The sequence below is a fragment of the Epinephelus lanceolatus genome, chromosome 9 (assembly GCF_041903045.1).
Source record: "Epinephelus lanceolatus isolate andai-2023 chromosome 9, ASM4190304v1, whole genome shotgun sequence".
Taxonomy (NCBI): domain Eukaryota; kingdom Metazoa; phylum Chordata; class Actinopteri; order Perciformes; family Serranidae; genus Epinephelus; species Epinephelus lanceolatus.
The window spans coordinates 21530216-21543116 of NC_135742.1; the positions used below are offsets into that span (position 1 = coordinate 21530216).

Sequence of the window (12901 nt, forward strand, 5' to 3'; positions counted from 1 at the left end):
CTTGTTAGGAAGTTTCACAGCAGCCGCTAAGAAAGAAAGTATTTGTGTTTCTGTGTGTGAGGGCTGATTCGACTGTGTATTAGCGCGCATGTGCGTGTCCACGTGTGTATGTGTGTCTGTGTGTGCACGCGCACATCCTCAACCCCGCGCCTGCTGAGCCCACGTTACTTTGATTGACAGGTGAGACTTGCCTTCACGCACCGCACTGCCCGCCCCGCGCGCCTCCGGAGTGGCAGCTCCTCGCTCCGCCCTGATCGCGCAGAATCCGCGCAGCTCAACCAGGTCAACAGACTCGGGGCAGTTTGCAGAGCGGCCATTGGTCAGCTGCGTAATCCTCATCACTAGCCCCACGTGGAGCGGCGGCTCTGATTGGTCTGGAGCCGATTTATGGGCGGGGCTACATGTTCGGTTAGCTGAGGAGCGTGAAACCGCGTGAGAAAGTTGCCATTGAGGTAAAGCAGAGCTAGACGGCGGAGTACTGCCGCCGCTGTGGGAGTTGTTGTTATTAAAACTAACAACGTCTCTCGTTTTTTTTCGTGAAATCTATTTTGGACGCGTTTAAACTCAGCGGGGAAGTAAATATTTCTGTTTGTGTTGACTGTTCAACCGCCAACGGTCGACCGCGGCGAGTCAAGTGGGAACTCTTCACTGCAATTAACTTGTGTGGATTTGTTTCTGATGTTCTGACCGAGAGAGGCGGCAGTTTGCGGCTGTCTGTTGAGGGTCCACCGGCGTGACTTTGCCCTTGTTTGTTTGTTTGTCTCCCGGTACTCGGAATACAGCGGATACTACTCAAAACTGGAGTGACTTGAGGTGGCTCGAGCGCTTTTCATTTCTCACCTGGCTCGTACCCTCCTCCTCCCCCTCCCTCCCTTTAGCTGCCTCCGGCTAATGAGCCGTTTCCCGTGTTTTTCCGGTTGATTTACGGGCGCGCTGCCGGTGGAGCGGAGGAGAGACAACGACCGAAACACGGTGGAGAAACAGCGAGGAGCGAGGATTCACATTAAACGGTCCGTGAACTCGGACGGAGCGGCGGGGCGGTCGGTTTTGTTTGAAATTAACGACACTTGGCGCTGCTAATAACGGCAGATGGATCAGTCTCCGTGATCAGGAGCACCCCACATCCTCACTGTGCCCCAGTTTGATCCCTCGAAGCGGGGTTTTCAAGAAGGAAACGGTCGCATCCTCCCGGAGATAACCATGTTTCCCCAGGGGCGACACCCGGTAAGACTCTTCCTATCCTGCTTTAACAGCTCCTCACCTGGCTGTACCCTGGTGTCCACAGCCAGGGAGATAACATTACCTCCTTTCTACCTTCCGGCTGAGCACATGTTTAAATTAGGCTTTCTCTTCTTCCCCTGAGAAGCAGCGTGGCATTCATAACACTGTTTGTCTCATAACTGCAAACAAATAAAAGTTATTGACATTACATCTGAGCCTGGAGAGGATCAGACGCACATCTCAGGCTACATAATGAGACACTATGATGTTAATAATCCTCTGTCTGTGTGTTTGTGTGTGTCAGACGCCCCACCAGGCTCCAGGCCAGCCCTTCAAGTTCACCATCCCAGAGTCACTGGACCGCATCAAGGAGGAGTTCCAGTTTCTCCAGGCACAGTACCACAGGTGGATAATACAAACATTCACATGGAAGGCTCCTCTGTCTTTAGGGGCAGCATGATGGCCAATTTTTTTCATTGTCATCTTACCCTCTAGCACTAAACCTCACCCTAAACCACAGTCATCCCCCTTACCATAATGAACAAAACCCCAGCTCTGGCTTCATGCTAACCCATAAACCTGGATTACAAACACACACATGCACAAAAGCGCACACATATGCAGCAGACCCAGGCATCAGTGTTAGCGCTTACACTGCGGTAGGTCTAAGTCTTGGTGATGGGTGAGAGCCAGAGGGTGGCGTGTGGGCTCAGGGTTTCATAAATCACTCCTTATTTTCCCCTGTGTGAGTGTGTAGTTGTGTGTTAGAAAAAGACTGCCTGAGTATGTGTGGAGTTTTTCTTTGCTTTGTGTGTGTGTGTGTGTGTACTTTCACTTATTTGTGTTGCAGGGGAGGGTTGGCCTCAACAGGTGAATGCTACTGACCTATAAACGGGCTGTTTTGTTTTCTCACATCCTGATTCACACACACAAAGGGCAGGGTTAAACCAAACATCCTACAGCCAACAGACGCTGGTTATCATAACACGACAGGAAGAACCATCTTTGCCATTTCTCTGTGTGCTTTGTGCCCTGCATCGCTAAGGTTTGTTAGTGCTAATCAGTGAGCAAAGGGATCAGAGAAAACTGTAACCTGTCTACAAAGTTGTAGACAAAGTAAAACAGTATCCAAACATCATCATCGCTGTTGCACATCTGTATGTGCTGCTATTCATGTATCATTGTTATATTATATCAGTGATAAAACTTGTTTGTACTGTAAAAACAAGGTCAAAACCACTAAACAACTGTCCACAAAGGCTGACAATTATATAAATTCTCAGTCTGTTGCAAACTGAACTCGTTCACACCGACAGGCTCCGATCGAATGAGGTCAGATTTGCTCAACTTGAGATGTTTTTCAGTTTCTCTCTTACTAAATGGTGTATTGTTGTGTTTTTCAGTCTCAAGATGGAGTGTGAGAAGCTGGCCAGTGAAAAGACGGAGATGCAAAGACACTATGTCATGGTGAGATCCATGTGACACTCGATTTGTTCACCCCACAGCGTCACACATGACACAGTGAGGATTCTGCTCATGAGGAAGATACTGTGTCCCTATCTGCTCCATGTGTTCTGGAGCTGAACTTTCATCTTTCCAAAGGCTGATAAGTAAAAAAGTCTTGAGTAAATGTTGTATCATTACCTGAGGCATAGGGACAAGGAAAGAGGCATTGAAAATTTGAGTCAGACACAAAATACAAAACTAACTTTTTACATTGAAAGCCATTTAACCTGAAAAGCTCAAAGGTTTAGGCTACATTGACGCTATTATGTTTTCATTTAAAACCACTACTCAGGTGTTTTGGAACCCGTACAACAGAGACCTTTGAAAACGAAGATGACCCCATTTTAGTTGGTAAACTCCAGGGTTGTGTTTTAGTCTGGAAAGGCGGAGACAGGGACTTTTAGAAACAATGATACAGATGATGTTTGCTTCCCTGTTTGGGTCTTATCAGTCACTGCAAGTCAAGTCAAAACATTATAGCTGGGTCTACATACCTTTTGTGATGTTATCCTTCTTGTGCGCATTCTCCTTTCCCATTGCCATGGCTTTCTCTGGCAATGGATAACGCCCCTGTACAGTACCACTCTAACATGTCCCTGTGCCTGCTTTGTACGATTCTCAATCTGTTTTCCGCTGCCTTGACCACCTTATACTCATGTCTTACTTTCTGTAACAGTTCCACCTCATTGTCAGTGTAGCTAAAGAAATCTCTGGTCTTACTTTTCGCCATCAGTGTAGTATTTTCTGTATCTAAGCAATCAACTGCAGAGGAGACAATCGCCTTCCTGTTTACATTGGCACGTGCATGCCCAATGTGTGTAAATGGTCATGTGATGTACGTTTTCAGGCCCGTTGGTATGGACAGAGATTGTTTCAACGCTCATGTGGCCGGAGATAGTGTGCGGATGTGTCCTAGTGTGCATTTAAAGCCTTTAGTCTGATACAGAAACAAAAAGAATGCCACTCTGGACGAATCTGTTTACTCTGCCCCTATGGTGACATTCCTGCACAGGTAAAGAGCAGTTTGATAGCTCTGTGAGAATGATCTAATGTGACACACAAGAACTTCAGCCTGATTGTTCCAATGAAACACCTGTGAGGTCGTGCATATCATCTGAGTTGCTTAAGCTTTTTATTTCGATGTTTCTTCAGAATTCTTTCACTAACCTGACTCTCTTTCCTCCTCAGTACTACGAGATGTCTTATGGCCTCAACATAGAAATGCACAAACAGGTATGGACGCTTATTGTCTGCCTCTCTTCTACTCTCTGCATCTTCCTGTTTGTCTCTCACCCTCTCCCTCCCTTTCATGGCAGGGTTTTGATGTATTTGGTGTGTGTGCCTGTTGACGTGTCCTTGTGTGTGCACAAATGCATTTGTGCGTTCATTCATTTATGTGTGTGTGTTTTACTGTATGCCTGTGTGTGGATGTGTGTTTATTCGTGATCGATGGGGCTCTGTCTCCATTTCCCCAGTTAGGGCCGGCCGGCTGAGCCCAGAGGCAGGATGAATGGCTCTGTAGATTGATTGGTGCTGTCTAGGGGAGCGGCCTGCTTTATTACATTAGAGGGGCAGGGCTGGGGAGGGCAGAGGAATCGATCATGGCGAGGCCGGCAGAGGAGAGACAGTGGAGCTCCCCCTTTTAGAAGCAGGGAGGTAAAAACACACCGACACACACTTTAGTAGGGCAGGCGTGCAAGTGTGCAACCGTGAAATAACAGAAAGGACACTTACCTGTTGTAATGCAAGGCAAGAACATTTATGTACAGCCATCAGTAATGTATGCAAACATGTGAGGACAGGGGCAATTGAGCACATACACAGTAATGTACATACAAACACAGAGCGCAAACATGTTTATGCATGAGTACACAGACGCATTGAAAGGCAAACATCTCTCATGGTTAAGTATGTAGACACATGGATGAGGAGAGAAAACTCTCTCTTTCTCATGCACACAAACACCCGTTTCCCCACAGGAGTGGTGCAGGACTCAGAGCGTTTACCAGTAATTACCACAGCTATCGACCAGTCAGACCAGAGGAAATTGGAGGTGGATTGGCCTGGCTGCTTCACCGAGGAGTGGGGATGCTTCTCTGACTTTCTCACACTCCCTCCCATTTGTTTTTTTCTCTTCCTTCTCCTTTGCTGTTATTCTTCCGTTTTATAACCCAAGTTCTCTCCCTTTCTTTCTGCCTTCCTCACTCTCTTCATTTAAAATTATGGGATCTCTTCTTCCTTGTGCCCCCCCCCCCCCCCCCCCCCCCCCCCCGTTTTCTTTTTTCATGACTCCTCTTTCGTTTTATGTCCATGTGAAGCTACTGTTCTTTCATTGTGAGGGAGATGCATCTCTTCCTATTGTGTGCACACACATAAACACACACACACACACACAGACACACACACACACACCCCACAGCTCCAGGGGAGGTCATTAGCTTGGGGCTGCAGTTGTCAGAGCAACAAGCTTCTGTGGGCGGGGGGTACGGGGGATAGAGAACAACCCATCTCCTGCTGAGGAGGTACGTGTGTGTGTGTGTGTGTGTGTGTGTGTGTGTGTGTGTGTGTGTGTGTGTGTGTGCGCGCGCGTGTGCGTGCGCGCGCATGTGTGTGTGTGTGTGTCTGCAGTGTGCCAGTAATGCTCCAATTATATGTCTAATGGGAAGTCTGTTCTCTGTTAGCACATTGTGTGTGTACACTCACAACTTCTCTCTGTATCCTCAACTTTTTTTTTACCCACTCTCTCAATTATATGAGTATCATAGTGTGGATGGTGCACTAAAGCAGTTCTCCAGTGTTTCTACTCAGGAGCTGATAGGATAAATGTATTTTAAGTGCTCAGACACATAAGCTGTTACCTTTATTTTACTTCCTCTAAATGTTCTTCAAGTCACAATTTGTAACAATGCTTCATGTGGGGGATTGCAGCTTCGGGTATTTGTGGCCTCATTTGTTTGATCCTTGTTAGTTTTGTCAGTTAGCTTAGTTAGATTAGCTGAGCTGACCTGGTAGTAGTTGGTCAGACTATTCTCAGACGACCTAATCAGTGAGCCATTATACAAGGCTAATTATAGGCTTACAACTCAGGATTCTGAGAATGGACGTACAGGTATAGTCTGCCTGAAATAGCTCTTCAGTTAGAGCTTTCTAGGCATGGAATAAGGTGGGCATTATGAGATCGAGTTACATAGTGCGGAAGTTGGTCAGGGCTGAAAGTATGTTGTTAAGGTCCCCCATTCTAATTCATTGTAGAAAGGCTGTAGTAACAGGTACATCAGGTGCACATACGTCTAGACAACATTGAGATTTGCACTGAGGCATTGGCAAGAGACAGCACATAAATGTTGTACAGACTGGTAAACAAAGCAGCTAAATGCAAAGGTCAGACTAGCCAACTGTCTTTCACCTGTAGAGTCTGTTTATACCTGGTATTAACATGCAGTTAGGATGATCCAGTCACAAGTGGACTGCACTAAATACAAGTCTAAATGACCACCAAGATGCACTGACCACTGGCGAGGTTGGTCTGGGTCACATTTGACCACATACAGTATCTTTTGTAGTGTCCCTGACGAGGATACGTCATCAAAGCAGGATGTTGTGGTTGTTTTGGTGACAGCTTGCTAGCAGTCTATAAATTGCAATTACAAGTTGGATGAAAGGATGCATGACATTTTGGGTGACATAAGGAGACGTGTTGGATTCTGCTGACAGCGATTTCTCCAGTTTTAGCGACACAACCGCTAGCGAGCATGCTAACACAAGAATGGATGTAGTAACTGTTTGGGGGCCCTGTAGTGCAAGTGATGTAGGCAGTAATGAAATCTGAACACGAGGGGTCAGCTGGAGACCCATGATAGACAAAGGTGTGAACAGTGATGTGTCTTGGCTGTCCACTTATGTTTGGATCACTGAAGCACATGCTAATACCAGGTGTAAAATGGTCTAGAGCTTATTGTGTGGCTCAGTTTAGAAATGGAGCTATACTGCACAATGTGAAGTGCTATCTATGGACAATTGCTCACCTGTCCATAGATAGCACTTCACATTGTGCAGTATAGCTCCCAGTGTTCTCACATGTATAAATGAGAATTTTTAGCTTTTCACATGATCAAATCTCATTAGACACAACGTACCTCATGTCATGTAAACTCACACATGCAGTTATGAATGACAAACAGAGCTACATGAGCTCTAAAGTCTCATAACTCCATTTGATTCCATATTCTCTTTGATTTGAGATAAAGAGTCAATTATTTATAGTGCTTCGTGTTCACAGAGTGAAGTGTATTTGCTTAACTCTTTCTCCTTCAATCTTTACTTACTTATACTTAGCATATTTGCTTTAACACTTTGTTTAAATTCCCGTAGGTTGTGTCAATTTTCTGTTTTAGTTTCAGTTGTATTGCAGTTTATATTCAGGGTTCCCATGGGTCCTTGAAATCCTAGAAAGTTTGTAAAGTGCTTGACTTTATATATTTTCCGCAGGAATAGGAATTTAAGTTGTTTTAAAATTGTCTCAGACATTCAAGCCTCTCTCTTATTTTAGCTGTTGTCTGTGAGCTTCTGTAAAGCCTGTTGTTTCTTATTATAAAACAATCTTGTTGTAACAGTAATTGACCTTGATTCATGTCTAAGAAGGTGTGGGAAACCCGTAGATTGCAGGTGAAGCAGTTACTTGTTTAGTTCAAGACTCATTCTGAATAGGCCAGGACTTTATTTAGCTCATCCAAGTACATAATTGGCTGAACTGTTGCAGGGTCAGTTGTTTGGCGAGCTGATAGGTGTGTGTGTGTGTGACAGAGAGGTCCAATGAGGGCAAGTGTGCTACAGCTAAAGAGGACATCCCCACAATGTCAGCTCATCAGAAATTATGAAACCAGTTATATAATACAATGTGTTAGTGGCATGGCATTACGGATGGCAGCAACTGTCAGTCCCTTATTTTACAACTATTGAATGGATTAGGGCTGTGCTGTTAATAGAATTTCAATCATGATCACGATTTTGGCTTCCCACAATTAAACGTACATGATCAGTTGCGATATTGACATTTAAAATGAGTGCTCAGCTTGTATAAATATCCGCTACACAACAAATCAAGTGGTCCCTGAACTAACAGCAGCCTCCAATTTGGGGGAGCTGTCTATTAAGTGTGCATCCTACAACATCAGCAGCCTGTTAAAAAATTTACTGAATGTTGCAACTGCAGATGGGCAAACCAAAAATAATCCATTAATCAACCGTCATTATCCTTAGTTTAGACGTATTTTGGATTTAGGAGAAAACAAATCATATGCAAAGAGTGCATGACACTTGTGTCTTCGCTGCAGAGCAACATAACTTGTTAAATCATCTGATGACTGCACAAAGGCCAAGAAGAGTGACTTTGCTAATATTACCTTACCAAATCCCAATCTTTGTCCAGCTTCAACTCAGACAGTCATAACAGCAACACTGTACAACGCGTCACGGTATCATGCCTGCAGTTAAAACAATGATACAGCAGCGGAGACTTACCTGTAGGAACTGTACTAAATACACGTGAAGAAATACCTTATTTAAAGTCTGATTTTAATGCAGTTTAATTAGTAGGAATGTAGCTCAAGGTAAAAGTGAGAGCAGTGCTCTGTTGATTTTTTTGTGGGTCAAAATTTTTGGCATTATTTATATTTTGCTTCTAGAAGATGCACTGAATTCAGATGGAGAACGTTATTTTATTTTGATGCAAATATTTGAACATTAGCAGGATTGTGGCACAACATCTAAGTGAAAGCAGTGCGTTGTATATTTAAATGTGAAAGTGCCATAAAAATATTTTTGTCCCTAAAAACAATGAATGATCATGATAAATAATCCTGATCTTAATATCAATCAGAATAATCATGATTATCATTATGGCTCTAATCTTGCAGCCCAAGGATGGACTGCCATGAAATTTAGTGAGGAACATTCATGAACCTCTCAAGATGAATATCTTTGATCCCCTGACTTTTCACCTAGCATCATCATTAGGTCAACATTTTAATTTTTCCATTACTTTTGATCAAATACGTACATTCCCATCGTACTTATCTGTAGTTAAAGTGTGGTGCTACTTAGCCAGTGTTAATATGCTAAGTTCAGCATGACAGAGCCGCTTGCATGGTTATTAAATTTAAGGCCAGTGTACACATATGCCTTTAATCTACGTTGTGGTTACAGATGTGTCTATGCTGTAGCCTGACATGCACCTCCCCATCAATGGAACTATACATTGCATGATGCAGACTGCAACAACTGTCGTTGGTCTGCTTTGTAGCATCTACTTTCCTCCTCCTCCTTGTTCTCTGTGCACATAGACCAAATTGAGGAGAGGTTAACGGAGGAAGTCTGTAAATGTGTCTGTTTGTATGACTCTTCTTCGCCAAAAGTAACTGTCGTTCAACATTTACAAGCTCCAGGTCCAACATTATCTGCTCAGTTTAAGTGCTGTTGTTTGAAGTACACAAAGAAAACCAATACAGTGGCATAGAAACCTCACCGACAACCATAATTGCAGAGTGACTCAGACACCCCAGAGTGTAAGTATAAATGCTCACAATGGTGTAGGCCATTTGCGTAGTCTGCGCTGAAGGCCCTGCACAGAGCTTACATTCAACTTTAAATCAGCCTTAACTCTTGTTGACCTTTCAATCACAAAGGGATTGCAGTAAGGAAAGGAAATTTATGTGATATCAGTAAAAAGAAATTCAAAAATTGAGAGCAAGTGATGTAGGTAGGAAACTGTGAAACATCAAACATCTTTTGGGGAAGAGGGAGTGCTGATTTTTTTTTTAACTGTAATTACTGTAAAAGGGGCAAACTTGCCATAGTAACGTGTTATTTCTACACCAGGTGAATTAATTCTTGGGTCATTTAAACCCTCACAGATGGTTGCTTTGTGCTGTGGGATTCCAAATGGCTTTTTAACTTTATGACTGTGATTTCACTGAGTTTTTAAAAAGTTTCCAAAAGCCCAAGTTTTCAACACGCTATGATGAAAATCATCTAACTCTGTTAAGGTTTTCCATTAACAACAACACATGGCCCTTTGAAGCTTTCACAGCCAGTGTGTGTGTGTGTGTGTATCTGTGTATCTATTTATGTGGGATGTGTGTGTCTGATGAGCCATTACTGCGTTTCATGGCTCCTCCAATTCCCTCTTCGCCCTGGCCTCTTTCGTATCAATTTGATTGGATGATATGTAATATGAGTCCCCTTATCTGATTTGATGCCACCGTGGGGGTATCTGGTTTCAGCCAATTGTTGCCACCTCCGGGGGTTTGGGGGGCAGGCGGATGTGTTGGCATGGATACTGGGGGATAGCAAATGAAGTTAGTCGCTGATGAGATTATGTTGAAGTGCTGATGGGAAGAGGGACCAGAGCACAGAGGATGCAGAGAGAGCAAAAGAAATACAACAGGCAAGAGAGAAACTTGAGCTCACATTGATGATTAGAAAGAAAAATCTCATTGTACCGTGTGTGTGTGTGTGTGTGTGTGTGTGTGTGTGTGTGTGTGTGTGTGTGTGTGTGTGTGTGATGCTGAAAATGGCACACACTGGATTTGTGTGCACAGGGAAGTGGAGGGGTGTCATTATTTTATCACTGTTATGGGGTTTCAGTGTGCGTGTGTTAGCTTGCTGTGGAGGCGGCCGTCTCCAGTGTGTTTGTGTGTGTGTGCTTGTATTACTTTATTGGTGTTACTGAACAGCTGTCTTTTCTAAATGAATGTAATTATGTTATTAACAATTAAGTCTCTTTCTGTCTCTGTGTGTTTCTCCCTTCATCAGACCGAGATTGCCAAGAGACTAAACACCATCTGTGCACAAGTCATTCCCTTCCTCTCACAGGAGGTAAGTATGTGTGACTTTGAGCTACAGACTTGTTTTTATGCCATTTATACACTCTCATTGTCTTTGCTAGCTTTATTGATAATTAGGCTTTTTCTCTGGTCTTTTGCAACATGGTGTTTGTGTGTGTGTGTGTTTTGCAGCATCAACAGCAGGTGGTCCAAGCTGTAGAGCGAGCCAAACAGGTGACCATGGCAGAGCTAAACGCTGTCATCGGGGTACGTGGACTGCCAGGTCTTCCACCTACCGTGTGTATTTCCTTTACTTCCTCTTAACTTAAATCAGCTGTCTCCACATTACTCTATGTGTACTCTGCTAACAACTTTTCTTCCCATAAGAGATACTTTTACTTCTCCAACAGGCTTGTTGTGATACCAGTAAAATTCCATGATTTTCAATACCCAATTCAATACCAGGGTAAAAAACAAAAAACAATAAAGCTCATGTACTTAAATATACATTTCTTTATTAATACAGAAGTGTACACAAAGTACTACTCCACGTGGGTCCATGAGATTTTTTGGGTGAGCAAACATATATTAATATATAGCCTACGGTATATTAACGTATTTCTCCTCCACTCTACTTCAGGATAATGCGACAGTAGATCACACAGAAAGCATTTTAGCATCTAGAGGTGCCTTTTTGTAATTGATTTAAATGAGAATGAAGCTTTTTGCTTGCAATTTTTGCGAAGTGACACGCCTTGCGTTTCTGGGCTCTAAGAGCCTGGCATTTCTGCTGTAATGCTCTGAACTCCTGGAGTTGGAAAAACTTCAGCTCAAAGCGGAAGAGTGCCCCATGTCATCTCTTTCTTTGTCATCTTTTTTCCCCATTGTCCAATCGGATGATTTGAGAGGTGGCGGGTCTTCTGTGGTGGTCACTACAACAAGTTTACAGTTGGTAAACAATGGAGGAGAAACTTGTCTACCACCTATGGCTAGTGGCATTCAGTTTTTTTAAAAAAAAAGGCAGTGTGGCATGCCTCGCGTTTTGCAACCTGCAAAACGCTTTCTGTGTGGTCGTGGCCTTGGTGCTATTTATTTTGTCCCACCTCCACTGTGATTGGACAGCTGGGTAAAAAGTGACAGTGACGAGCGCTGTGTGGTACCCAAACTTAAACATTTTTCAAGTTTCGCCAACAAAAAAAAAAACAACGCCAAACCTACAGCACTTAGTGTAGAATAGACGCTCAGTGTCTTGTCACACTACATCCATTAGTGTAGTGTAAATACACTGCGCTTTCTTTGCAGAGGATTAATAAGATATACTGGCCTCAGGAAAAACATTTCTTTGGAAAGAGTCGAGGCGGAGCTGTTGTTGCAGCTGCACTTGTTGCGCGATCTTCTACATGTTGTGGTTCTCCATGCTGGTAGACGTTCCTTTTCTTTCTTTGGCATTTAATAGTAGACTAGAACCCTTGAAGGCTAATGCTGACTTGTCAGGTGTGTTGGAATTACAAACCAGTTACCTACTGTACTGCATCACTAAACTAATCTCAAGGTCATATATATGGGACATATGGAAGAGTTGGTAGAAAATTAAATGCAAGAAAATTAAATAAAATCAAACCCAAGGATTCAGATAGTTTTTATGGACTATGGGTCTAGAAATAAAATGATTTGATTATTAGATAGAACTGATCTTTTTCATGGTGAACGAGTAGAGAACAGAAGAGGCGTGATGAGCGCTGTTTATTGAAAAAATGTCGTCAGCCCACGATGAATGATGGGGCATGACCAGCTATTCAGACTCGAGCAGTAAAGGGATTGACACGGTGAGCGTGAAAAGAAGTTACAAAAACGTAAACGTCTTGCTTGCAGTTTTGCAGTGATGTTTAGGTGAGAAGAAAGATGGAGTGGAGCTGTTGGTGGGGACTGTTTGGGTGGGATGGGAGGTGGTTGAGAATACTCTGCTTTATAGGAGCCATAGGGGCTTGACTGGCGGGAGGTGAGGCCAGGGGGTTGTGTTGAAGGGAAATGTGGGAAAAGGAAGAGGGGGTCTTCATGGCTTTAGCAAAGAGTGGGCAGTGGGTTTGAAGAGTTAAATGTGAGGTGGGCTTGTTAGTTGGCGTGGACTGATGGGGGTCTGTGTGTGAGTGTGTGTGTGTGTGTGTGATTGGGGGGAGAGGTGGATTTGGCAGTTGCTGTTTGAGTCTTAATTGCAGGATTTCAGTGTTTGTAAAAGGGGGGGTCATGGCGTTGCCCTTACACTCCCCTCTTCACCCACTCCTCCCTTCTCCCACGCCAGCCTGTCATTCACCCCGTTTGTGAGTTAAATGAGTGTAATGAAGCATGCTGCC

General features: G+C 43.7%; 1 protein-coding gene across 4 annotated transcripts in view; it reads left to right on the forward strand.

Moving 5' to 3' along the window:
- Positions 1-433: 433 nt before the first annotated feature.
- Positions 434-12901, forward strand: part of LOC117268830 (transducin-like enhancer protein 1) — a 28104-nt gene continuing 15636 nt past the window's right edge. For 2 of the 4 annotated variants that reach the window (XM_033645540.2, XM_033645548.2), the window contains exons 1-6: positions 434-1224; positions 1526-1626; positions 2625-2688; positions 3916-3960; positions 10540-10602; positions 10743-10847. In XM_033645540.2, coding sequence (XP_033501431.1) covers positions 1201-1224; positions 1526-1626; positions 2625-2688; positions 3916-3960; positions 10540-10602; positions 10743-10847 — 402 coding nt within the window. In that variant the 5' untranslated portion in view covers positions 434-1200. The remainder of the gene's footprint in view (positions 1225-1525; positions 1627-2624; positions 2689-3915; positions 3961-10539; positions 10603-10742; positions 10848-12901) is intronic. The other 2 variants (XM_033645556.2, XM_033645565.2) reach the window with 1 other exon arrangement.